At 40.0% G+C, this 27,692-nt stretch overlaps 1 protein-coding gene across 6 annotated transcripts in view; it reads left to right on the top strand.

The window, feature by feature from the left end:
• Positions 1 to 27,692, top strand: part of smoc1 (SPARC related modular calcium binding 1) — a 62,345-nt gene that overhangs the window by 7,138 nt on the left and 27,515 nt on the right. For 4 of the 6 annotated variants that reach the window (XM_084742443.1, XM_084742442.1, XM_084742440.1 and 1 more), the window contains exons 2-7: positions 15,528 to 15,693; positions 16,868 to 16,951; positions 20,624 to 20,736; positions 21,109 to 21,208; positions 23,529 to 23,579; positions 24,144 to 24,191. In XM_084742443.1, the coding sequence (XP_084598569.1) occupies positions 15,528 to 15,693; positions 16,868 to 16,951; positions 20,624 to 20,736; positions 21,109 to 21,208; positions 23,529 to 23,579; positions 24,144 to 24,191 (562 nt within the window). The remainder of the gene's footprint in view (positions 1 to 15,527; positions 15,694 to 16,867; positions 16,952 to 20,623; positions 20,737 to 21,108; positions 21,209 to 23,528; positions 23,580 to 24,143; positions 24,192 to 27,692) is intronic. The other 2 variants (XM_084742445.1, XM_084742444.1) reach the window with 1 other exon arrangement.

The following is a 27,692-nucleotide window of genomic DNA, read 5'->3' as shown; positions in this document are numbered from 1 at the left end:
TGTTTTGTTGCACGGCGGTGTGAGGTTGAATACAGATGCAACAACATACATATGCAGGATTTTTGCTGTTCTTAGAACACTGAATTGATGATGGGAACCATAAACTCAAAAGGATCCTTCCTCTGGGGATCATGGGCAAACTTTCTATCCTCTGAGAAAAATGAGAACAGATCTCACAGCAATCTAGTACCAGTTTGATGGCATGTTGTAGAATACAGCTTAAGGATGATGCTTAAGGAAGAAACAATCGATTTCTTGTCTAACTGCAAAAAAATTCCCAGTGATAAGTTCTACTGTGAGTGAGTTTTAGTCAGTATTGCAGGAAAGGTCAGGTGCTCTAAAGACGAAAATATTAAAATGGTTTATCCTCTGGGCGTCAGTACTGTGCGCAGTAAATTTCAGTGTCTCCATTGGATACTAATATTTCTTGCGTACAACTGCAAATTTAGGTTGAATGTGCTAAAGGAAAGGATTGGGCAACAGGATTTGTCCTCTGGGGACCATGATATTTATATGAGTTCACTCACTTGTTAAACTTGCAAGTCTCAGAAACCGAGGAGAATTTTCCAGCTTTCGTTGCTGAAACTGGGTGGAAACAATTATGGAGTTTTAAAAACCTGCATCCAAAGTCTTTAGGACTGCCACTCATATTGAGGTGGTGACATTGTGTGCTTACTGCTGAGGAGAATAGGGGTAAAACACTTATTTTCGGTAAGGTGTGTCCTTGTTTGTTAGCGGTCCAAGCAACTATCTTTTAGCATAGAAATCCCTGGATGATCGGTAGGTGACGAGATCTCCGATTGTCTGATATAATGAGGCTACTGAAGTATTGGACAGGGGGGCATTTTTTGATTTGATTGGCAAAGCTGGACAAAAGGTCATGATAAAATAACTGAATGGAAACAATCCTCTTGTGACAAGGGGCAGTTATGCCATATTTGGTGGTCTGAGTAGTTGTTGAGAAATCAAACTCTGGACCACAATGTTGGACTGCAAGACAGATCAGCACATCCTGTGTCCTGGCAAAAATTGTTCGCAGTTGTGTACAGTATCTAGCAGCATGGCTGCAGTCAGTCAGTTCACTTTATCAGATATTGATTGAAATATCTTGGCAATTATTGGATAGATTGCTCTGAAATTCTGCACAGACATTTGAGGTCCCCAGAGGATGAAGCCTGCTCATGTTGCTGATACCCTTACTTTTCACCTAAGGCCAAAATGTTCACTTATCCAGTAAAATATCTCTATGTCCAAAACATGGATTGGCACCACCTTTACTTTGACTTTATCTACAGTGGCACTATGAGTTTGACATTTGTTGTTCAGGGTAAAACATTTGAACAGCCGTTAGATGGAATAACTTTGGTTTTCTTTACAATGAATATCACAGCAGCACAGCTGGTGTTGCTTTAGACTTTCAGTCTTGTTAGTCTGACATTTTGCCCTGCGTCACACAATCATAGAGGGGGGAATCATATGAAAGGAAAAAATATATATATCTACAGTACTCTGTGGGAGTTGTTAAGAGGCATTCTGGAAAATATGGGAAATATAACTGAATTAGAATAAATGAGACAAGTTGAGGGAAATAGAGCACGCTAAGAAATTAAATGACAACTTTAAAGCCAAAAATAGCCAATGAACTCCATTAAATGTCAACAAATTGATTTTATTTAAAGGAAAACTTCAGGTTCACAAGCCAAGGCCTGACATGACTATACTAGACTCCACTTATATTTCACAGGACACTGACAGATGGCTTTAAGAGTGACTCCACGAGCGACCAATCAAATTGCTTACATATGTTGATTCCCTCTGATAGCTGCGTAATCAGCAAACGCATTTCATGCTCAATTACGGGGCTTTCTAATCAGTGTAATGAAGTGCAGTCAAAGTCCAGCGCTGTGATTTCAGGCCAGTGAGCTCTACGCATGGATCACTGCTGCTTCACTCAGCCTCTTTTTCACTGCAGATCCTCCTGATAGTTTAGGTTTACGGGGTGCGTTTGCATTTACGTAATTGTTTCGTCCGCCATGGGAACTTGCTTTATGTAAATTCAGTGTGTTAGTGACATGCACCAGCTCATGTTTGAGAGGAATACTGCCTGTTGAAAGAGTTATGGCTCTCTGTAATCCTTCAGATTATCAGGACGGCAGAAACACTTCCTTTTCCCTATCAAACTAGCTCAGCAGATTAGCCTCTGCTCTGCCACATATTTAATCGTTTCCTTTGATATGAGCGAGTGTGTGGTCTCAGCTCAAGTATGCGATGGTGGTGTGGAATCTATTGTAATGCGTGATGGACGTACACACACACACACTCGCAGAAACACACACTTCCTGGGAACAGCAGAGACAGCTGACTGTTCTGCAGCCAGGATGTAGCATTAGTGACAAACAAGGAATGTTGTTAATCAGATTTAGAGCCATTTCCGAAAAGGAAGAACACCTCCCTCTCCCCCTTACTCACACTTTCATTCTGATTCCTTTACACCACTTCAAAAGAAGCATAAGGAAGTCATCCTTTTCATTAATCTCGTATTTAATCTCATGACCATCATGTAAAAAGGAAATCTGATTTAAGCATTGTGTGAAATTGTTTTTCATCAGCTCTTTATCAGATGGAGTAAATCTACAATAAGTTTATAACCATGACAGTACATTAGAGCTGTTAAAAATCAACATTTTTATATTAACAATGAATCAAATGACTATTTGTAATATTACAGCGATCAGGCCACAGAGAACAATCAGCCAACTCTGCTGTTCTCCTCAACTTCATGCAGTGGTTTAGTGTCTTTCAGCTCTTGTTTAATAACATGTCAGTTTTGTGTGCACAGCTTGTTTATGTTGCCCCCGACTGACCACAAAAATCTGTTAATTCAGATTTAAAAAGACTGGTACAAATGAAGAAAGCATAAATGACAAAAATCATTTATGCTTGATTGTTTTAATTACATGGATTGTAAAAACTATTATGATAAGACTATGATGCTGCGTGGATAACTGTCAGAGTTTCAGTCTGTAGAATCAACAACAGACTGTTCTATACTCCGGTTAAATTCCACATGACACAGCCATTTGGCTTTGCATATTTCCTGTAAAAAGCAGCTAGGGAGGGACGCGTGGCGGATACTGATCACATTAACAATAGCACTGAATTTGCGTTAGTGATAAATCCCCCAAGCAACAGGAGCAGCTGTTGTCTGATTGGGCGGTTCCGGTAAACACGGCCAGGGGTTTTGACGACAGGCGATACAGCACAAAGGTGGTTTTCTTGTTTGCTTTGGCTCCTGGCACCCCAGGGCTGAGTCAACTAACTTAGCTGCATGGCTAACCAAGCTAACTAGCAAATGACACTACAGTCAGCCTTTAGCAACAAATAAAGCTATCTGTCCATCAAGAAACTCTAAATCACCTTGGTACTGAAATCCCTACTGGTCTCAGAGGCTGAGGGGGTTGCTGGGCGTGGATCTGTTGCCTAGTAACAGTAGCTAAGTTAGCAGAAACTCTGTAAATCACCCAGCAGAGGACACCAGCTATGGGCCCATAGCTGTGGTATTTTCAGGAAACAGAAGAAGGTTTGAGCGGGCAAACACCAGAATATACACCGACATACCATATTGTTGTTGGCAAGCGCGCTAATGAAGCTTAGCTCGATGCTGCTAAAAGTTCAAGATTGATTGACTGGTGGATGTCATGATGTTATTGATTGAAGTTGGTTGGTTCTACCTTACACAAGCATGCATCATTGTTTTACAGGAAGAAAACATAATAGTTTTTTGATATAAAAATACAACCAATTAGATTTATAAAGAGTACGGTTTAGACCTACTCCATTTGAAAAGTGCCCTGAGATAACTTTGTTATGATTTGGCGCTATAGAAGTAAAAAATTAATTGAATACAAAGATTTTCAAGCTCAGTTCTTTGCAGTCTTCATTTCCTTGTACATTCAGCTCAGTGAGAGAAAGATGAAAGAAAACCAGGTGGTTATTATTTCAAACGGCGGTGCTCAAGTCTCTGTCCTTTCTGACTTTACTGCTTGGTGTTTTTGACACAAGTCAACTTTAAAAAGTACTTAGCCACAACTTAATGTACTGAAACATGACAGTAATTACACAAATAGGCCAAATTAGAAGAAATGGCGGAGTAGGGGATTAGCACACTTTAATGTTTTAAACCCTTTTTGCCACTCTCCTGCTGTGAGTGGCACACACACACTTTGCACCTCCTGTGTGAAAGCTGTCCAGCTCCTTTGGTGCTTGCCAGTTCACAACATATTAGAAGTGTATTTTAAGGGTTTTAAAGGGTTACTTTGAAATTACAGGTTTCTTTTTCAGGACAAAACCCAATTAGACATTTAAAAGGATTAAGGGGGAGGAGAGGAAGGGCACATACATTCCTTTTTATTTTCTCTACTTTTTTTTTTTATTTTTTATAACACGGTTAAGTAAAGCGTGTTAATTGAAACAGCATGAGGGATGGCATTCGCTTTATAGATTTCCTGAAAACTAAATGGTAATTATCGGACAAAAGTGATTACTTTGGCCCGTTAAAGCATACAACAGTACACAATTATCCCTGGCTTTGGTGGACAACTTTCATTGGCTTGTTACCTCCGTGGCTGGCTCACTTTTATCCTCCTTTTCCTCCGTTTGACTAATCCACTTGTTGTCCAGTGAGGGAATGCCAAAAACGCCCATTGATTAATGACACAGGCGTGGATCAGACGGCCATGTATGTATGCATTTATGTATGTGTGGGGTTGTTGCATTGTTTGTTGTTGTTGTTCCCAAAGGGGATAATGAGCCCATCACACGTTAGCGTGGAGCTGGCACACACAGCTCCCTCTCTGTCTGCCTCACACGCACACAAACGCACACCGATGCAGCCCAGCTTGTAATGAATCTCCATCTGTGCACGCAAAGGCTTTTTGCTTAGAAGCAGTGATGTCATTCGTGTCAATGTGCATGTTCCTGTTAGTTAAACAGAACAGACATTTTTCAGGATCTGATTTAACCATCCCTTGTGATATCAAGTCAGGGTAAAAGATTCAGTCGATCCTCGTTAGAATAAAATGGAGAGGAGCTGTCATTGCAGTGGGCTTCTCCAACTAAAGAAGAGTTTCAATCCTGAGAAAAATCAGGAGAAACTGGCTAAATTCCGCTCTATAATGACAAACATGTCGCGGCCTTTATTTGTATTGTTCTGCCTCCAGTTTTACATGAAAAAAAGAAAAGTTAGAAAAATTATCCTTAGTATTTTTTTCTGCACATGAATATTAACACATTGGAAGTGTTTTGGTCTGCAGACATCAGAGTTTACCCACTGAGACAGTTTTAAAAGCCACAAAGCGGCCATATCTCCTCTGTGAACGTACAGAAAACTCCAAAAATATGTCGCTGAAAAATCATCTCCAATTAAAAGTGAACTTTTCCTGTGACGCACAGATTAACTCTGATCTGGAAAACGATGCCAAAGCAGGCTGAAATTTCTTTAGAAATGTATGAACCACACATTTCCTTTCGTTATTAAGTAATTAAGATGTTTCAGTTACAGTTGTTTGGAAATGAACTTACAGCTCTGGCAGCGAGATTTTAAAACTGACCGGGACTATTAAGTAACTTTAATGGGTGCGGACTGTTGTACTGTAATTTTGAGTTTTAACAGTGACAGAATTACAGCCGGTGATTTCCAAACACAACATCAGCCTCAAGTACAACAGGTTTGAAATATCTCTCTTTACAGCCCATAAACAGTGTTGTACAGTCCAAAAACAGAGCTGACTTTTTATACAACCTTCCACACAAACACAACACAGCTCATCGTCAGCTCGTGACAAGCCACAACTGCTACCACAGCTATACTTACAAACATTGTTAATTGCTAAATCAAAGGGCCACATGAGTGGGTTTGCCGTTTTAGCCGTGGGTTTTAGCCGCTCAAGTACAAATCATGTAGACTTTGAAATGTTGCTTTTCCTCCTATACCAAACACTCAAGGTATTTTTCTTCTTTTCTTCTTCATGGGTTAGATTCCTGCCTGTGGCCCTTTGTTACACGTTGTGCCACTGCTTTCTCCCTCCTTTCCTTTCCTGTCCTAATAAAGGCACAAAAGCACGAAAATAAATAAATAAATAAATGAAGAGATATGAAAACGTTTTTATGTGTCATGTAATGCATCATAGTGAGAGTGAAAACTATGCTGTTGTGCTTTAGAAACTTAGGTTTACTTTTCTATTGCTCCAGCCGCCCTGAGGAACATGAATATATATTAGCAGACTCTCTTTGGTTTGTTGCTGACACATTTTTCAGGCAGACTGGTTTAAAGGACCAGTGTGTAGGATTTAGTGGCATCTAGCGGTGAGCTCGTGTCTTTCCTTACCCCTTCTGAGTGAGTAGCAGAACCCACTGTGGCTGTGAAAATCGTGCAAAATTCAAAAAAGGCTGTTCTGAGCTGCTGTAGAAACATGGCGGTGCAACATGCCAACCTGCACAGAGGAGGACCCACAACCTCTGTAGATATAAAACGGCTCATTTTAAAGTAACTGAGACACAGTGATTCTTATTTTCTGGTGTTTATCCACTGATGGAAACGTACCTCTGGATATTATGTTCCATTTCTGCCATATTCTGCCAAAAAAAATCCCGTAAATCTTCCACACTGGACCATTAAAAAGTCTGTATTACATTATGTCATCGTCTAACTTAAAAAAATATTTTGGAAATTCAAATGCTAATTCGGACTTGATGTTTGCTGTGATGAATCATAGAACTCGGGCAAATTTAAAGAATCTTCTGATAGATTTTCATGCTACAGATAAACACGTTACAGAAATGAGTGATGAGACTTCAGTCAGGTTCACTTCAGGTTACCTGACTTCTGGAGCCTGTTCCTCATCTCTGCTTGAGACAAGCGACTCAAGGCTACATTAGCCGCTACCACTGTAATGCACCTCAATCTATGACCAAGCTGTTGGCAGTTGAGTTGGATTGTGGGTAATGTAGGAGTTTAAATTTGTGTCAAATTTTGCATACAGTGTTGGGAGAGATATGGCTGGTTGGGGGAAAAAATCTAAATAATAGTGTTGTGTTCATTCTGAAGTTTAGTTTAGCCAGATTTGTATTTGTCCACATTCTTCTTATTACTGTCAACACTGGTGTATCTGGGATATAAATCAGCTGGCATGTTGTTAAAAAAGAATTTTAGCAAGTCTGTTCCTTACTAAATCAAGAGCTGATAAGTGTAGTAAAGGGATAAACAGTTTATATTGTGTTATATGTCTGTTTTTATACTCAGTCTATCCAAAGAAATGAGCTCTACCCTGAGCTGGTTGGAAAGTTGAACTTAATTGCATTTACTGTAGGAGACGTAATCCACAGATTTGTTTATTTACTACCTTTGTTCCGTTTCACATAGCCCGCTTTTTCCCCCGTCAGACCTTTAAGCGAGCATACATAAAAATTATTATTTTTTAATCATATTCTTTCTTCTTGTTCCACTGCTGTGGCTCGGGCTGGAACAGATTCCCTGCCAGTGACGGTAAAAAAAGACCATTTTGCTAATGCTGTAATGGTTGCACAATGGGGGTTGCATTTCACTTATTTTATGAGTGGTGGAGAGAGCGCTCAGAGCGCCGTGTGCTCCTGGCTGAGATGTGTGTGAGAGATGTGAGATTGTGTGTGTGTGTGTGTAGGGGGAATTTGGCTTGTTAAATGTGAGATCTCATTGTTTCCCGGTCAAGACATCAGCACCAAACCATCGTGCAACTCCCCTGATGTTTCACCTTCAGCTCATCTTTGACTTCATCTCATTGGTGAGCAATCAGGCAGAAGAGAATACCATGTTCTCCATGTGTTAGTGGATTTATGTCTAAGCTTTCTATCTGTCCATTAAAGATAGAAAATATATATTTCTTCGTGTTCTCCTATTTGTTAATCAAAGAAAGGGCCTCTGAGTGGTTGTTAAAGTGAGATTATTCCCTCAGGGTTGCATTTAATACTCTTTTATGTTATTTGGCGCTTTGGCCTCTCTGTAAATCTTTGATGTGCTCCCTGTTGCACTACGATGTAAAACTTTGCATAATCATCTGCAGAAAGGGAGTATGAGCGAGTTTCTCCCCACAGGTTTAGGTAATTAATGTTATTTTGAGCAGCGCGTGTTCCTCAGCGGATCCAGCAATAGCCCCTGTTATGTGTTAGTGTGTTTAATTTAGATGTGTTTGTTTGGTTTTGATTATGGGACGTCGGGCGGGTCTTCACCCCAGCCGTTATTGGCCTAACAGGAGGGGCTGTTTTCCCTCAGGAGATAATGCCAGGTCCCGTCATCCTGGCCAATACTGCAGCAGCTGATTGCTGTCAAACAGACGCGGGTCAGGCAGTAACTGAAAATAACTCCTAAGCGTTTGTTTTAACCTCCTTAAGTCGCCAGATGGGTGGGGTTTACCACATCAGGACAATTCAGGGAGTATTTGGTAAGCGGGAAACCACAAAAAAGTGTTAGGCTGTTGTTTAATGCATTGCTGATTGCTCGCAAACTGCTTTGTTTGGTGCTAAAAGACAGACCTCACTCATCAGGTTGTCGCTGCTACTTAAGAGAGTCGTTTTTCAGACACCATGTGAACTGCTGGTGTGAGTGAACTTTATTTTGGCAGTAGTCAAATGTGAACCACGTGCACATTTACTGTAGTGAGGACCTCATGTAGAGCAGTGGTTCTGTACAAACTGTTGTGAGACCTGAGAGGTGGCTGGGACACAGTGCAGAGAGGCTGAGTCAGCAGATTAGATTAGATAGGGTTTAGTGTAACGTCTGCCATTTGATATTCTCTCCAGGAGGCTGGATTTTTGTCTCTGCATAGATGTTTTTGCCTCAGTTGTTTTAATCTGAAACAGTTATTTGGCATGTATGGCTACACACAAGCAATTTATGATTTTGAAAATTATGTATGTGTTTATTTTGAATTCTGTGCTGTAAATTGCACATCTTCTCATAAGGATTTCATCAGTAACTGGCCATATGCCACCAGAAGGAACAGGTCAACATTTTGGGAAACAGGCTTATCTGCTTTCTGGATGACAGTTCAATGAGAAGATTCAGACCGAGCCGAAGCTAGAGCCAGTTAGCATAGCATATAGACTGGAAACAGGGGGGGGGGAACCGCTAGCTAGGAAACAGTCTAGCACAGAACTTTCGCTAAAAATACTTGTTGATGTTTTTGCAAGGATGAAACATTTGTAAGGATTAACAAATAACAAATAACATTAATTGATGTGTGTTGATGTGCGCTGGTCAGTTTGGTATTTTTAGCACAATGCATTGAAAAACACTTTAACAATAATGATGAGCCGAAGGTTAAGGTAGCCAGGACGGACAAATTAGCTCTGACCAACAACTGCCAGACAGCTCTTGCAAATGAAACATATACAACAACCTGTCACCTCATCAGTACTGACTGGGAGATGCAATCCAGCGTGCTCCTCAATCAGAGCCTACCCTTATGCCGTCTTCTTTAGCCTCTCTGTCCAACAGAGGTTGTTCAGCAATGTCAGACAACCTCGCAGACATGCTGACTAGTGTGGTGAAGACATGGGGACAACAGGTGCCTCTTGTATTTAATGTCAATTTGTATTTTGTCAAAAAAAAAAAAGAGTGGTTGGTTAGCAATGTGTGCCTGGGTATTGAAAGCAAAATGAACATAAACTTCCACGCAATGAGAGCATCTTTTCTTGTATTTTTTGTGTATTATTAGATAACTGTTCAAAAGTGCTCCAGCTTAATGTACATATGTTGAACTTTACCTAAAGCAAAGTTAAAATAAATAAATGTATATGTTTTTATGTGCACAAGGGTAAATCAGGGTAAAAGACCTACTGGATAGTCACCATCTAAATCTTAAAAGTTCCCTTAAGAGTACCTTTAATTTTTTAAATCTTCATCTCAAGTAAAAGAACATTCAGCCATAAATTGAGGAACTTTTTATGATCTGCCAGAGTCTCTGGTTTCACCTTTACGGGAGACGAGTCTGTGGGTGGGACAGTATGACTAAGAAATGACTACGTGTGGGAGACGTGGTAGGAGTGTTTATTTCCACTTACCGGACAATGCCGTCTCAAAATCTGTGATTTAATGTTTTATTATGACAGTGGAGGTAGAAGAGCTGCATCCATTAAGGTTGTGAGTCAGGGATGGGGAGGACGGGTCAGTCTGTGGGCAGAGGCCAGACTCTGTGGCTCTTAACCTGGAGGAGCGGCCGGATAGACCTGAATCACTCTTTTTTAGAATAGCTGGCTTTGGATGCTGATTTAAGGATTTAACAGTTCATCACAAAGACAAACTGCTTTCCGTCCGCAGCACTTTGGATCTAGTTCACTCTTTTTAACCACGTCTGCTGTGGAAGAAACATGTAACTGCTTTATTCTTTTATTATACTTCACTCTAAGAAATAACAGCGCTAACTAGAACCATAAAGGGTTCGTCGGCTTGTCCCCACAGAAGAACCCTTTTTGTTTGCCTACCTAGAACCCAACATAAAAGGTTATACCTAGAACCATCTGTTAACCGTTTCACCCAAAACCCCCTATAGGAGGTTCTATAGAGAGCCCTATCACATAATACTCCCATTAGAGCCCTCTCTGGGGGTTCTATCCAGAACCATTCCACATTCTGAGGGTGCTAACAAGAACCCACACAGGAGGTTCTGCTGACAACCTTTTTATATTTCAAGGATTTTATCCAGAAGACACTCAGGGGATTCCTCTAGGAACCTTTTAGTATTTCAAGGGTTTTATCTAGAACCTGTCCAAGAGGTTCTACCAAAAACCCTTGACAAACCCTTCCTTCAAAAAGCGTTCTTCAGGAGCAGCTGGTTCTGGGAAGAACATCAGCCCTTCATGAAGAACCCTTTCGGAGTCTTTACTTCTAAGAGTGTACACTAGCGGTATATATAATAAGAAATGATTCATAAGCTTCTTTATTTTGGAAAAAAACAGAAACAATGCAGATGTTTTTTTCCGACTACTGAATTATTCCTGTCCTTCTCTGAAGCCAAGAGGAGGACACGCAAGTTAAAAATGAAACGATGTGCTATGTTTTCCTCCCTGTCTGCACTTTCTCATAAAGAGGCACATCATGATTTAGTTTTACTCTGAGCTGTCTGACGAGAGTTTTTCTACCATGCCTCAATGCCAAGACTAAAATCGCATTAAACTGTCTGGCTTGTTCTGGACGTATTGTTACGACGAGGCGAGTCGTGTCCCATTGTATCCTCTTAAGTATTATTCCCCGCTTTTGTTTGAATTTCCTTTCACCTTGTTATACGAGGGTTTTTAGTTTTAATTTAAGGGAAGTATCAACATTTCATGGAGGAGTTAAAGCAGCCAAAAGAGTCTCTGTTCTCAGAATTTGGATATTTCAACAGCTACATTGTTTTACGTGGAGTTAAGACCTGCGACCCTCCGGTTCCAGGACACTTTCTTAAACTCTGGACCACCCTGCCACCCTGTTACTTCACCTCCTGATTTTATCTGGCAGATACTGAAGCTCCACTGCGTTTTTCTATTTCAGGAAAAGAGCAATTTTGCCTTTTTTCTGTACAGATAATAGAGTATCTGCCTGTGCTGACAGCTGTGACAGCTGTGATAATTACCGGGATAGTTGTTCTACTGCAGAAAAACATCCCAAACAATCGACTCTGTGTTACATTATGGCATAAAAATCTTATTTTTCAGGTATAGTTAAAATATCCTGCCTTAGGGTGAAATAATTTCACATTTTTTCCAACGAGGCTCCATCCAGTAAGAGCATTAAAACAAGCCAGAAAACGGCAGGTCTCAAGTCTTGAAAGTCGGTTAATTTGCACTGGACACGTGTTATTAGCTCACCAGTTGGCAGATATTTCACTTTTGGAATTTTGGATGTTGATTGCATTGCTGGGATCTAGAAATTAATGTTCATGACTGTCATAACTGTCAGCTCTGGCAGTTACTCTCTAGTATCGGCAAAGTAAAAAACCACAAACGACTGTAAATAGATTATTTTCTGACCTGCTTCTCATTTTCTTTACCACATTTTGGATTTGTGATTCGTGCTGTAACAAGTCTGAACTCATGTGATGTTTCCAGGTCATCAGACAGAGAGAAATATTTGCCAGAAGATGACAAAGAAAATAAAATTCAAGTAGTAACAGTACACTGCCACTGTGGCTGGGTGAGTCTGCATCATTTTTTAGCCACACTGGCAGCGTGACTCTAGGGATCTTCGGTTGCTTCGCTACTTTGGTTCAGACTGAAATATCTCAACAGCTATTGGATGGATTGGCAAAAAATTCTCTTCAGACATTCATGGATCCCAAAGGATGAATCCTAATTTTATAACTTTTCTTCTAGCGCCACCATGAAGTTCAGTGAAATGTTTTGACAGTACTTGGATGAATGGCCATGAAATTTGGTTAGAATAATGTTGGTGATCCCTTAAATGGTAGCCTTAAGCACTTTTCAACCTTATTTTCCCATGTTTTTGTGTCTAAAGCTCTACCTGCACATGACTAGTACTTCCTGGGAACATCTAGTAATTTGTAATAACTGTAGAGGTTGTCTGTGATTTAAATTCCAAGAGAATCTGCCATGTCTGTGATTTATAAAGCAATAATTCCACCACAGATTATCTACCATATTTTGCCAAATGCAGAGGTCCTGTGATGAATCAGTCCCATGCAAATCTGCATCTTAGTAATTTGGGGTTATAATAAAATCATATATATGAATGACGTTTAAAATGAGTGACGATTACTGAGCGGGTTAGCTGCAAATGAAAGTGGGCAAAACAACTGTAAACTATTTTATTAATGTGGCTGCTGATGAACAGATGCTCAGAAATGTTGATGTTATGCAGAGCCTTTTGACATGCAGGGGAATAATGTCAGTCCAAGTAAAACAAAGACTTCACTTATCCTGTGTGCATGTGGTTTATGAGATTCCAACCTCGATAGTTTCACATCTAAAGCGGTGAATTAAGTGTTTATTTCAACTTAGCCAGAGTTGATAATTGATGGAGCATCCACATTAGTCACTTAGCCACAAAAACATAGGAAAATTGGGTCCAGGATGAAAAATAAAGTTTAACTTTTCATCTAGCGTTTCAGAATTTGAATTCATCCAATAACAAAATACCTGCAAAACTATTGACATTCCTTTCGCCTTCAGTTGAACTTTCTGTTTAGTGCTAATTATAACTGTTAGCATGATAAAACGCTAAATTAAGATGGTGAACGTGGTATGTGTAACATGTTAAACATCAGTATATCAACAGTGTCATCACCAGTGCATTAGCATGCTCACATTAGCATCAGTTCAAGTGCTGCCTTACAGAGCTACATGCTAGCAAAGCCTGGATTATATTCCCAAATAGACATGTACACAGACATTGGGGGACACCACAGGCGTCCTAAGCAGGAGTCTGCTTGGATGAAGTGTTCCACACAGGCAGAGGAGATTGGTGTCTACAAGACTGGTGAAAAGGCCGCATGGACAAGTTTGTGCTGTAACAACAAAAATGGAGATATGTGGATGTCTGCAAAGACGCTTCACATACATCCAATTATCAGCTTCAAGGGTCGCGTGGATGTGGATGTGGAGTCCACACCTACAACTGTAAAGCTGCAATTCGGACTTCGCCATTCACTTGAGTTAGAACAATTTTTAAAATGAGATTTTTATAGTTATAGTTCTTGGTGTGGATGACTGTTTAGTGTTATTAATTTGTGCCTTTAAAAAAATAAAAAAATAAATAAAAATGAACCTGCCCTAAAAACATAGTTATTTCTAAACGTAACTCTTTCAGCAAACAGCAGATTTTAGGTAATTAGTTTAAGTGTCAAGTGATCTATGAAAGTCAAATAATCCAGGAAAATAGTGTCACTGGTGGATATCTAAAGTATGATTTTATTGGTAGTCGTTAAAGGGCAGAATGGATGGAGAATTCAGACAGTTTCTGGAGCAGTCTGACTTCTAGATTTACTATAATAAAAACCATGCCAATGCAAAGGCACAGATAGACGTACAGTGCTGCATTACCAGAGGAAACAAAGAGATTGCCATGCAGTTAATCTCTTTAGGACACGTTAGATGAAAACTCCTGGTGATTCATTTGCAGATGAGATCCAGTTGTACACCAGCTCATTCATGACATCAGTGGTTTGGCTTCGTTACCATCTACACTTTGTTCAGGTCTGTCTGATTGCTCTTTATATGTTGGAGAAAATCCGTCTCCAAGCAACATTTTTGATGTTGTTCAAAATAAAGATTTTTTTTTTTTTTTTGGAGTCGGGCATTGGGGTGAGGAGGGAGAAGGAGAATGACAAAGAGAGAAATTGTGCTTGTGTACATGCAAGCTCCATAAATGCATTTCTACTGTGGATCATTTTTGAGAACTGCCTCAGATCGTCTGATAGGACTTGGCAAGTGAAGGGTGGAAACTGTGCCTTTTGTTGCTGGCTGCGTCTCATTTTCCACCACCTTCTTGCCTCCGTACCTGCCCTTAATGAGATCTCCTGTGTCGGATTCAGAGCTCCAACAAGCATTCTGGTAATTGCTTGAGAGGCCTTGGGTGAAAAATGCGTTTGAGAAAGTTTCCCACTTGAGAATTGCTTGATTTTTCTTTCTTTTTTTTTTTTTTTTTTGTCTGTCACGAAACAGGTGTTCTAAGCAGCCACAAAGTTGAATCATCACTTGCGAGATAAGACAAATCAAGAGCTGCTTGTATTTTTTCAAATAGTTGAAACATTTTCAACAAGGAGTTGGCTCAGGTGGGCTGCTGGGCCACTTTTCACAGCAGAGGATTCTGGTGCTGCTCAATGCACACCTACTCTCTCTCCTCGCTAACCCACAGCTCCATCTTTTTGGCAATGTTTGTGCTCCCCTGAAATCCTTTAGACCTTAAATATATTTGAAGCAGCTGCGAAGCCAAGAACCATTACTGCTGTCAGAGAGACGGCCGCCTTCCAGCAGTAGAGTAGAATCGACTCACTAATAGATCATGAGTAAAGATCTGGGAAGAGGGGCGGGGGGCGAGGATTCCCATCGCTCTAAACGTGGTTTGGCTCCTTTGAAACTTAATCAAGGTTCAACCTGTCTCCAGCCAAAGATCAATTCGATAAATTAGCCTCTGAGTCGAGCTTCATTGCAGAGCTGCTCACACCCTCGTTAAAGAGGCCTAAACAAAGAAAGGCAGCGGCCGACAAGTGTTTCAGGAGCAAAGAAATGTTGTGAGCAGAATGGGCAAGTGACTCATGAGTCCAATTTGTACGTTAGTTTGGCACAATCTCAGATTCAGCTGAATGCAGCCTTTGTTCAAACAGTGAAAATAGAAAAAAAAAGAAAAAGACCCAAACATAAAGAGCAAATCAATTTTTCAAGGAATGAGAGAAAAAGCTTTAGAAATCTTTAGATGTGTCTGTCATGTTATGTGAAACCTGAGCCGAGTTAAATTTCTCATCTGTCATGCCAACATGTTGCCGTATTTCTCATTGCAGTGGCTGATTGGAGACAGAGACAGTCACTGCGGGGTCATCTGCTCGCGGACGCAGGGGAAGCCGGTGTGCGGCTCGGACGGGCGGAGCTATGAGACTGGCTGTGAACTGCAGAGGGCACGCTGCAAAGATAAAACACTGACACTGGCACACCGCGGCCGGTGTCGAGGTGAGGGTTCAACTCTGCCTATGCATGCTACGAAAAGAGACTTTACACTTTTTTGCAATCAGTAATCCCCCAGGATGCGCTCAAGGAAACTCATTTGAGATTCATCTGACATTTTTTGTTTAAAAAAAAAAAACTATGGTATTCACATTAACATTAACACAGATAATACATTTGAATCCTGGTTCGGATACGGCGTTTCTGCATGCAGTTTGCATGTTCTTCCCATGCCTGTGTATGTTTTCTGTGGGTGCTCCAGTTTCCCCCACCATCAAAAACATGCATATGAGGTCAATTCTCCTGTCAGTATCCCTGCACAAGGTGCTGGTTTACATCTGGAGTTGGTCCTCAGGTGCTGTACTCTGGCTACCCATTGCTCCTAATACAAAGATAAGCATTTAACCTAGTACTAGGATGGGTGAAATACAGAGAATCAATCTGCCTCTATAATTGTACTCTGTGTGATTGTATAAGGTTGACCTTTTCCTTTATTTTGACACAGTTCTTATCTGGTGGTCTTATACATTATACGTTTCCATGAATGCACCAACACAGGTTTTCTTAAGAGTCAGAGCTTAGAACTGCAGTATTGCTCGACAAGGAAATAACTCTGAGAGATTAAATAAATAATCTAGTCATAACATTTTCACAACATACTGAAATGAGTGGAAAACGTGCTTCCAACATCACTGTGATACAATTCATTTTCTGGAGAAAAAATAACTAGATAGGAATTTGTGTTACTAGCTAATCCAGGAAATAAATACCTGAAAATCTAAGTACACAATCATATTCATGCATCCATTATATAACAATTCAATAACGCCATCAAAGCAGTCCTGCACACTTATTTGCAACATAATTCAAAATGGTCCAGGGATATTAAGCTACATAGTATAAATGATATAGCAAAGTCTCTAGTGGTAGATAAATGTACTTTTTAAATAACTGTTTTTACTTTCACATTGCACACACAAAAAGCAGCCTGAAAACACATGTTATGATATACAATTCAATTTCCACTGGTGCCAGTTTGCATTTTGAGGACATCTGCCCAAAACATCTGTGTATGATTGGAAAAACTTCAATCTAAAATGCTTTCCCATATACTTGATATAACAAAGCTCGAGAGTTAGTGGCATAAAGTATCTCTATGTGTAATTCTTTTGTCTTGCAGGTAAAAACTGGGTGAAAATTGATCAACTGCCGGTGGCTCCAGCGCCAACTTCCACATCCGAGGGGAGAGACCTGGAGCTCAAAGGTGAGGATGAGGAAAAACTCCGAACACCTTTGCATTTGGATCCACAGTCTAAATAGTGTTGGTGTTTATTAGGAGACACGCTCCGATGGTAGATTGTTCTGTGGTGCCAAGATTTAAAACCAGCTCTAAATTCTCACCTAAAATCATACCTGTAATCTAATATTCCCTTGAAGACTGTATGCTGCAAACATAGAAAGCAAAAGCGGACACAGAGTCAAAGAGCGTGTTTAAGATGTTGGACCTGAAGTGAACACCAGACAGTTTGGGAAAAGTGGAACCGACTGAGAAGATGTCTTTCATTTTCCGCCTCTCTGTAGGCGTGTAAATTTTTACAGACCAGGATCACACACTTCCTCAGTCTCTGGATGCCAGCCACTCAACAACAGCAGAGATTGATAGGTCTAGAGTCAAGGTTGGATCTTGGCATTTCCCCCCTCCCTCCCTCCCTCTCTTTTTTTCAGCCCCACTGTCCATTAGGAAAACAGCAGTCCCAACCAAATCCATTTTTGGAGTGAAATTTGTTCCCTCTGTATGGTAATGCGCGGTTTTGTTTCATAATATCTGTGGTGTGCCAAGGAAAGGCAAAGCTCACACAGTCTTTGCAGATGCTGCAGGCCTGTTTTGTTGTAATGATACTGTTGCTTTATTTAAGCAGGCAGTTCACGAACCAATCCCTGTTTACAATGGCAAAGCCTGGGAAAGGCTTATTGAGGTGTGCGTGAGATTCAGATTAAACACAACAGATACGTTTGACTACAAGACAAATAAATTACTAACAGGTACAACAAACAACCACAAACAACAACAAACACATAACTACGGCTATTACGGCAAGCAAACCTGTTTAGTATTACAAGCTATTTTGTTGTGAATAAACAACATGGGAGGAATCAGCACATCATGAACCTGCACATTTCTCAAAATCTTCAAAATGAGGATGACTAAATTGTCTTTTTTTATATAAGGTGGACTGATATTGGATTTTTGGGGCCAATGATAATTCCAATTCCAATTCTAACTAATTCCAATATCAATATGTACAGTAAACTTACACCGGTATTTTTATTAAATATAATAATTATAAATTAAAAAACACAAATAGAGCAAAGTGTATGTATACATTAAACCTGACTTAAAAAAAAGAATCAAATATGCGCAGAATGCTGCTAATAAAGCTAACAAACAATAACAAAAACATTGTGCATAATGCATTATCTTTTGTTTGAAAAAAAAGGTTCATATAGGTTTTTCAGTTAAACTTAAAGCTACAATATGTAACGTTTCTGCAGTAAGATGTTTAAAAATGCCAGACATATGTTAAATATTTTGTCGGGTTGTATATTAGCATTATCCCTATTTCAAATAATGGTCAAACCCCGAGAAATCCATAATTTATTCCAGGTAATTGCACATTTCCTGCTATAACTTCTGTGAAAACGCAGGACACGTCGGCTACGTCAGATAGTGAGGATGGAAGTCGGCAAGTGTGATTAACGTGAGTGTGATACATCACATCATCCTTGAAAATGATTTCTGCCTGAGTCATGTCAGATAGATTTTTATCAGCACTGGTGGTTGCTCATGAAGACAACTCCCATAATCCCACGCTACTTCACAACAACATCAAACTACGTCTTTAGTTATGTGAGACCCATAGCTGCAGAACTTAACATACTGTGCCTTTAAAGTGTGGATTTACCTCATTGGCTTGCCTTACAAAATAAATAAAATACAGAAGCAAACCTTTGGATGTGCGTTTGTTGCTGCCTTGTCACAACTAACAAGCACAGACAAGCACAAGGCAAGACATGATGAAGAAACTGCCCAAAGCCACTGATCATGAAGTTGTTTTATATTTCCATAAATCAGATTTATTTAAATAGGTTTTTGGGGTCTCAGGCAGGACACTGGACTGTTTCTGCTTGCTCCCCTTAGGACACGAGCACTGCAATATTTAATGAGATGTGCTTCTAAAGTAAGACTAAATATACTCAAAGTCCATGTTTATAAATTCACGTAACCATGTCTGTCCTTCTCGCTGACGTCATCAGCCAGTTCTGGCTCTGTCACTCTTTTACTCTAGGAGACAACATGTCTGTCTCCTCTCAGGTCCACAGACAACTTTTTTTAAACTTTTATTTATCCAGGGAGGACGCTTGCCAAAAGTGGAGGACTGCGGTCACACTGGTCAGCTCCCTGGTGTGAATGTGTATACACGGGGCTCAACTCCACAGGAGCAGTTAGCGAAATAAAAACAGTAGTCGCTGATGTGATTTTGAACCAGTGACCGGCTGGTAAAGAGCCCGCCTCGTTCTCTGACCTTTCAGCCACTTCCATCTCTGCCCCCGGAGAGCAGGCCTGGCTCATCAGAGCTGCAGGAGCACAGGCTCAGTTTCCACTGACATTTCAAAATATCAGTTGACGCACTCTTCAGCACCAACAATGTGGCGCTCATAGTCTACCTCTGGCACTGGCCATGGTCAGGAATCTGTTGTTTTAGCAGTTTTTTTTTTAGTAGTACAATAAAAGGTCTTTGACTTGTCTGGGCTTCATGTATCTGCAGTGCAAAAGGTTTTTAAAGGGACAGTTTGGACTTTTTGGCACGCTCCCAGTTTTCAGAAGCAGGAACACCGGTGTAGGAAGTTTGGTAATGCGCTGCTGTGGACAGAGTCAGCAGCAAAACAGATTTTAGCCATCTTTCAGCCAGTCGTTCTCTCCACAACCACCAGACTCCATTGCAAAAACAGTAATTTTACCTCCATTGGTTTATGTGTTTATGTTATTATGGTGAATCCATCTAAACCCTTTAAAACACCAAAGTCACACAATAACACAAACAAACTTAATCAAGCTCATGACAGACCAGTAACTCCCATGTTGTGCATGTTAAAAAAAATTTTCCAAGGGAGTCTGGTGAGCAATATTTTATATGACAGCAGTTTCTTGTCAGATAAGGCTGACTGACAGCAAGGTAAAGTGGTCAGAATATTCTAAATATAGCACATATTTAAAGTGATACTGATTTATTTTTAGGTGGGCCTTTTTCAAGGTTGCTAAAATACATTTTGCTGCTGACCCTGTCCACAGCAGTACATTACTTTGCTTTCTACACTAGTACTCTTCTGCTGCTTCTCCAAACTGGGGGCATATCAACTACCACTGCAGGTAATATACTGACTCTGAATAAGTACTCCATATAACCCCACTTCAAAAAATCTGAACTATCCTTTCAAAATCAATTTGGAGGGTTTTCTCTAGAGTTGTGACCATCACTGCAGCTCGTTCTGCACTAAAAACTTGTTCAAAGATGTCTATCATCTGAAAAATAGCCATAAAGTTGGAAAAATGGCTCAAAACCGACTGTAAAAAAGAGTGTGGAAAGTGAATAAATAATGTTCTTCTCCCTGTGCATGTATTTAAAAAAAAAAAAAAAAAAAAAAAAAAAAAAAAAAAAAAAAAAAAAAAAAAAAAAAAAAAAAAAAAAAGTTCCCTTGAGCAAGGCACTTAAAGGTCAGACAGGCCTTGGTGGCCAACAGTAGTAAATTTTGGTAGTACTGGTCAGCTCCCTGGTTTGAACAGGGCGTTGTTGACAAAGAACACACGTCTTCAGCAAAAAAAAAAACAAAGAAACAGCAGTGTGTGAGAGTCGGCTGTCCTGTCAATCTGTTGCAGATGCAGGTCAGTCCAAGTGTCGTGTTGAGAGAAACCAGGCTTTGGAACAAGCCAGGAGACCTCAGGAGTCCATGTTTATCCCAGAATGCAACGAGGATGGAACGTTTGCCCAGGTTTGTATCTCTGCATCCACAGATTTCCTTTGCCTAATCTATCTCTATCTGTCTGTCTGTCCTTTGCATATCTCGAGAACTGTTCATCCAATCGACTTCATACTTAGCAGGTGTATTACTTGGGACTCAATGGAGTGCAGCATCGAATTTGGTGCACTTTGGTCTGACAGTGGCACTACAAACTTTACATTCTGGCCTTTAACTTTTGAACGCCAAGTCTCATCAACAACATTTGAATCTATCCATAGAAGCCACGACCATTTACATCAAGATCCATTTTCTGCTGTTGTATTGACACAAATGTATTAACCAAATCATGTATACTTCAAAGTATTTGTCATTTTAGTATGTTTTACCTTTTTGCCTCTGCAGGTGCAGTGCCATACTCTGACAGGCTACTGCTGGTGTGTCACCAGTGACGGCAAGCCAGTGAGTGGCTCCAGTGTGCACAACAGGACCCCGGTGTGTTCAGGTACTGGGGGGCAGAAAGCAGCCTGGCAACCTGTGGATGAAATGTCCAGAGTTTTCAAAAGAATCTTGAAACCTTTGTCTCGTACAAGGTTGCTGATCTTTAAGACGAACACAGCTTGCATCTGTGCTGTGCACATTAGTGATTAGAGCTATTTGTGCAACCAGAGCAGGTTTACTTCAGAGTAATGTCAAACAGGTTGTATGACTAAAACTAGAAGGGAAAGAGGTTTCCCAACAGTTAGTTATTAGGGAGCTAAAGCAGCATACAGTAACAATCATCTAAAAAAAATTCAGTGGTGGCTACATTTGCGGGATCTTGGAGCCAAGAGTGCTTGGAAGAAAAGTCACTGAGGTTTGAGCTAATTAACTTTTGGTCAGGAATTTTATTCTTTGCAGAATTAAAAAGCGACCATAAATTGTTTTTATTCATAGGGTTCAGTTCCTTATCAAAGAAAAGATTGAGACTGGATAAATTATAGTAATTTAAATTGAGTAAATTATGAGCGAACTGACCCTACATCTGAGATGAATACTTTTTAGGATGCCTGACTGTGCTGATAAAGAGTGAACACAGCCTTTGGGTTACAGTTAAAGAGGGTCTGTCTTGCCATACTGTGGGCACATGTGTATTACAAGTCATGTGGCGTATAGCAGGTGCAAGGTCAACAAGAAGGCTAATGGCCATACATCCAGGGGCCTCTCGGCCCTCCCCCTCTCCCCCTCTCCCCCTCGTCTAACTGTTCTCAGCAGGCCGGAGGAGAGAGAGAGCACGGCTCTGCACACTCATCCTGGATGGGAACACTTTATGATAATCACCATCATTTTCCCTCAGAAGATAATACACAGAGTTCTTTGCCAGAATTGGATTGCACAGCCACTAGAGCATATGGTGCAAATTTTGTGTGGAGAGTGTGGTGAGAGCGGCCGCATGCCCCTCTGAAGCTGCTCAACAGACCGCCAGAGGCTTCCCGCTCTCTCTGTCTTTTTCTCTCTCAGTTTATCTCTCTGCCTCAATCTTTTGTGCCATCTCTTTTCTCTGTGTTTCCCACTTGTACCACTAATCACCTGTATGGTTTCCCTTGGCACCTGCTGCATTTCTGTCCTATGAATAGAGTTAGTAAAGTTCACAAAAAGAGCATGGTTACATATCAATTCATACTAGAAAACCACACTCTTTCTCATTTATGAATGCAAACTAATATATAGTAGACGCTCAGAGTCAGGCTGAAATTTTTTATTTTTGCACCAGATAAGACAACTTTTATGAACCAAAATATTCATTGTGCATCTAGATAATTACTTGTCATTGCAGAACAGGACCACAATGTGTTCAGGTATTTGGGGAAAAGATTTAAGGGAAGAAAATTAAGCCTTGTTCGGGCCTTTATAATCAGACTTCTTCTAAATTTGCTCATCAAGAGCTCATAAAGACACTAGATGCCTGAGAACCAGACGAATTTGCAAAGCTCTTTTAGTGTACTGTTCAGTTGTGAATAAAGTGCTTGCCATTTGTTATACTGTTTGAAAACGGACCGCTACATCACACGTTTCCTTGCTGTGATTGGTAGCAGATCTACCCAGTTGTGTCCACACATTGATAAACACCCCTTGGAAATCGAAAAAGAACCAACAAATTGCCGTGCCAGGCTATCTTGGTGTTTGCTCCAAAATAGATGATTTTACTATAATAGAGAGCTAGAATAAGTTAGTTGTTATTATGTAGTGATTCTTCAATAATAAGTGTCAGACTTTTGCCACTTCAAGCATCTTAAATGTAAAGAGTCTTTGTCATATATCAGACTAAATTAAATATCTTGGGGTTTTGGACCATTGTTTGGACAAATAAGGAATCTGAAGATGTCAATTTTACAACATTTAATGGTCTAAATGTATAATTGCCTAATTGAGAATATAATAAACAGATCATTAGTTGCAGCCTTACTAAAAAAAACCTTGAGATCTGGTGTCTTTAACTGCACTCACAGACCAAGGAATCTGTTCAGTTGTCCAGGTTTAAATAAACTCTTCATGAAACCCTGAAATATTGTTCATTGTACACCGCGAATCTCTACCCGTCTCCTTTCTGTCCTGCATAAGATCCAATATCTTCATTGTTTCTTGCAAAGGTATGTATGACACTGGAACCAGAATCTGGGCTCAACAAACCTGATACTGTAAACGGCTGCTACAGTCGCACATTGCCCAACTCTCCTCCCCATACGTTCCCTACCATCTCAGCTGACAACGAATAACCTTTACTGACATGCTCAGACGGCCCTGTACACTATGACCCAAATCAATCATCTCACATACATTTGCAGGAAACTTCCGTGAATTTATGGGAACTCATGCTGGGACAAGTGGATTGTCAGGTAGTAAATTTCCTTCCAGTTGCCTTCACTCAAATTTCTCCCTTTTGCCCTTCTATTCTAATTGGTTGCACTGTTTAATTTAGCTCTTTTCTTCCATGCATCCATGCATGAAAGCAACTACCTGCATGCACCAAACGAGAATGATATTTGAAAACTTAATTTTCTTTTAATAATCACTTTCCACAGGTGGTGCAGATCACTCTGGTTTGCATTAGTCAGCGTTAAGTTAAAACAATAAATCTAATGTTTCAGTGTGTGCCTGCTATCAAGTACTAACAGAATGTGCTCATCAAACTCTGCGTCTAAGTCAAGACGTCAGTGGGTTGAGTAATCAGTGGGAGTGATGTTTTTCTGTTGGACTGTGGGTTGTGATATGTTGGAGCAATCAAATTTAATTCTGAATCTCTTGCAAAATGATTTGTTTGCAGAAAGTGGTTCATTTTTGGGTAATTGTTTTTGGTTCTAAAATGGATTTAGAATCAAAATCTTTAATTTTCCTGAGAAGTTGTTGTTGCTGTCTAGTCTTTGCTTTGTACATGTTATGCTATTTTCTTTTCTCCACAGGGTCAGTAACCGATAAACCACCCGGGCCACCGAACTCTGGTAGAAAAGGTGAGTTGAGATCTGCTGTAGGTTGTGTGTGCATGCGTGCGAGTGCTTCTATTTGTATGAAAGAGACAGAGAGCACAAGTTCAAAATGTCTTTTGACCTGATTTTTTTCCCCCCATCTGATCTGTGCAAAGTCCATATTTGTGCAAAGCAAAAAGGTACATAACTGATGTTTCACTTGTAGCTTTAAAGAAGATTTAGGTGAAAACGGTCACTGGTGTTAGAGAATACATCTTTAACCTAGAATTGTTTGTCTTTGTCAAGTTAGCATGATGCAAATGAGCGTTTGAAACCTCAGACATAGAAACGACTGTGGCAGTACTTTGCATTGAGTAATGGACACACTACCATACTAAAACTGTAAAGAATCACAGTACTCTTGTCTACAGTTTTCAATAATTTGAAGGAAAACTGAAGGAAAAATGATTCCAACCCCACGATAGTCCCAAAAAGTTGCCATGCTGTTTAAAATGTAAATAAAAAACAGAATGCAATGATTTGCAAATCCTTTTTGACCTATATTCAAAAGAATATAATAGAAAAATAAGATATTTTATGTTCAAACTTTCCTTGTTTTTTTGTAGATGTACACTCACTGTGTTACAAAAGATTTTACTTTGAATTTCTTTCCGATTCTTTTTCTTGTATATGATTTAAGTTGGTCAACAGTCTGGGGTCCCCATTGTATTTTGCACATCACACATTTTAATTGAAGACAGGTCTAGACTGCCGTCTAGTACCCGCACTCTAATTATGAAGTCACGCTGTTGTAACACGTGCAGAATGTGTCTTGCTGAAATAAGCAGGGACGTCCCTAAAAAAGACGTCATCTGGATAGCAGCATATGTTGCTCCAAAATCTGTATGTACCTTTCAGTATTAATGGGGTCTTCACAGATGTGACAGGTACCCATGATGCCATGGGCAGCAACACATCCACATACCATCACAGATGCTGGCTTCAGGTAACAATCTGGATGGTCCCTTTCCTCTTTAGCCCAGAGGACACAATGTCCATGATGTCCAATGTTAAATGTAGACTTGTCAGTTCACAGCACCTTTTTCCACTTTGCATCAGTCCACCTCAGATGAGCTCAGGTCCACAGAGGTCAGGTGTGTTTCTGGATGGTGTTGATATATATCTTTCTTGTTGCGTGGTAGAGTCTTAACTTGCATTTGTAGATGCAGTGATGAACTCAGTTTACTGACAACAGTTTTCCAAAGTGTTTCCAAAGTGTCCCCTGTTACAGATTAACCTGTTTACCTGTGAAATGTTTCTAACAGAAGTTTTTAGAGCTTTCCACAACTTTCCCAGTCTTTTGTTACTCCTGTCCCAACGATTTTGAAACATGTTACAGGCATCAAATTCAGATTTAGTGTATAATTCCAAAAAAAACAGTCAAGTTTATCAGTTTGAACATAAAATATCTTGTCTTTGTACTGTATACAATTGAATATAGATCGAAAAAAATTTGGATATCATTGCATTCTGTTTTTATTTATGTTTTACACAAGATCCCAACTTTTTTAGAATTGGGGTTGTAGATTACAAGTCTTTCTTTAAACCAAGAAGAGACAGGCATCCTCAGGCGTTCTCTATTGTAAAGTACTTTGTTTTATTCACTAAAGAGTTATTCTGGAGGACTTGTCGATGGGAGGGGGGCAGGAGATAGTTGGCGTAAGGGTTTTCTGTCAATGTTTACATTAATTTCTTTTTTTCCTCTCAGTTTGTAGCTCACAGTCCAGACCTGGATCAATCAAACAGTAGTTGACTAATACTGTAAGTTACAGAATTTGTTACAACATGCCCAGCATGCATCATGACTGTGTTTTATGGAAAAATTGTAAAGCAAAAAGTTGTCAAAAAGAAATCTGCGGCATATCTGCAGGGGATTGTTTGACCAGGTTTGCACTTGTTGAGTAACTATTGTATTTTATTTACAGTTTGACCAGATCAGGTCAGTTTGACCCCAGGTGTTTGGCAGACAAACCGTCTGATTTAAGGACTTTGTTAAGTGTTTGTAGAATGACTTGAGTGCCCTGTGGTGTGCTTTTTGATTGAATTATTTCCTAAGGAATGTTCCCGATGCTACAAAACTGCACATGGGTGAGTATTCTAGGTAGCTGAATTCACAACATTATCCAAGATCCATTACAACTTATCAATCGTTTACACAGGACAGCGGCTTTCAGCCTGTCAGAATATTTTCTTTAGCTGGAGCTACAATGTAAAATGTGATGTCTTTAGATTTTGTCTGACAGCAAAGGTCAACTTTTTTCTGCTAAGTAGGAATTTCATTCATAAAGTTGTGTCATTCTATATATGCAAGTAGCAAACCCCACAAATATTTCTATTTCTTGCACTGGTAAGATGTTAGGACAGTGCAAATATGCTGTTTCCTATGGTTTGTAACCACAGTTTTTTTTTTAAATATCTACAGTAGTGACACATTTTTGACTAAAAGTTTAAGACCACCAAATATGATTTCATAACAACTTGTAAAGAAGTTTTCCCCATACCGGATTTAAAAAACTGAGGATAAAAACAGAGTGACAGTTGTGGCCTGGTAGCTCAGTTAATAGAGGGTTCATCCCGTGTACTGAGGCTGAGTCCTCTGCAGCGGCCGTGGGTTTGACTCCTGCCTGCGGCCCTTTGCTGCATGTCATTCCCCTCCCATATCTTCAGCTGTTCTATATTATTAAAGGCAGTAAAGCATTAAAGTGTCATTTTAATCAGACTACAATTTCAGAGGCAGGAAACCCAAACTTGGAGTAGTTTTTATGAAATTTAATTGTAATAAATAGTAAATATGGTGATACAGTGATATTTAATGAAACTACTGGTTATAGACTATGTGATTAGTGCATCATGTGGTTTGCATGTGGCCAAATCCAAACATGAAACACTGTATTAGATATTACCAATGTAGACTGCTTGTTAGTGCTTTTTTAATCAGTCAGAAGCCATTATTTATGGCGTGCTGAGTGTGCTGCAAAACTACAGCCATTAAATCCTAAAGTGTTTTCTGCTTTTTCGTATTTAAGCTGTACACATGGCTGAAATTTTGGGCTGATTTTGGCACTAGAGGAGATCCAAAAACCCAAAAATGTTATGATTAATTTTTTGAATGTCACGGACATTGGTGTGAAATTTTGGCAAATTCTGGAACTTTCATTTTGCGAGTCAAGGGCGATTTCGGAATTTGGCGGTGGAGCTGGAATAACGGCACAGACCCTCACCAAAAGTCATTCGAAATTTCCCTCAGGACGCCATCACTATCGCTGCCAAATCTCAATGCGGTTTGGTTACTTGCTGAGATCGCGCACTGGACCAGCGTTTTGGGCGGAGCCACTGATCGACCAGCTGACTCAAGCAACATCGGCATCCGTATCGGGGACAAATCGTGTCATTTTGACTATCAGGGGCGATGAAGTCCACACTCCTTCGTTTGCTCAGAGATCCGTTCACCTCAGTGTTTGGATTAGTTGTGGGTGGGCCGTCTTT

The sequence above is a fragment of the Lutjanus erythropterus genome, chromosome 18 (assembly GCF_056507025.1).
Source record: "Lutjanus erythropterus isolate fLutEry1 chromosome 18, fLutEry1.hap2, whole genome shotgun sequence".
Classification (NCBI taxonomy): Eukaryota; Metazoa; Chordata; class Actinopteri; order Lutjaniformes; family Lutjanidae; genus Lutjanus; species Lutjanus erythropterus.
This window is presented reverse-complemented; position numbering and strand designations above follow the sequence as displayed.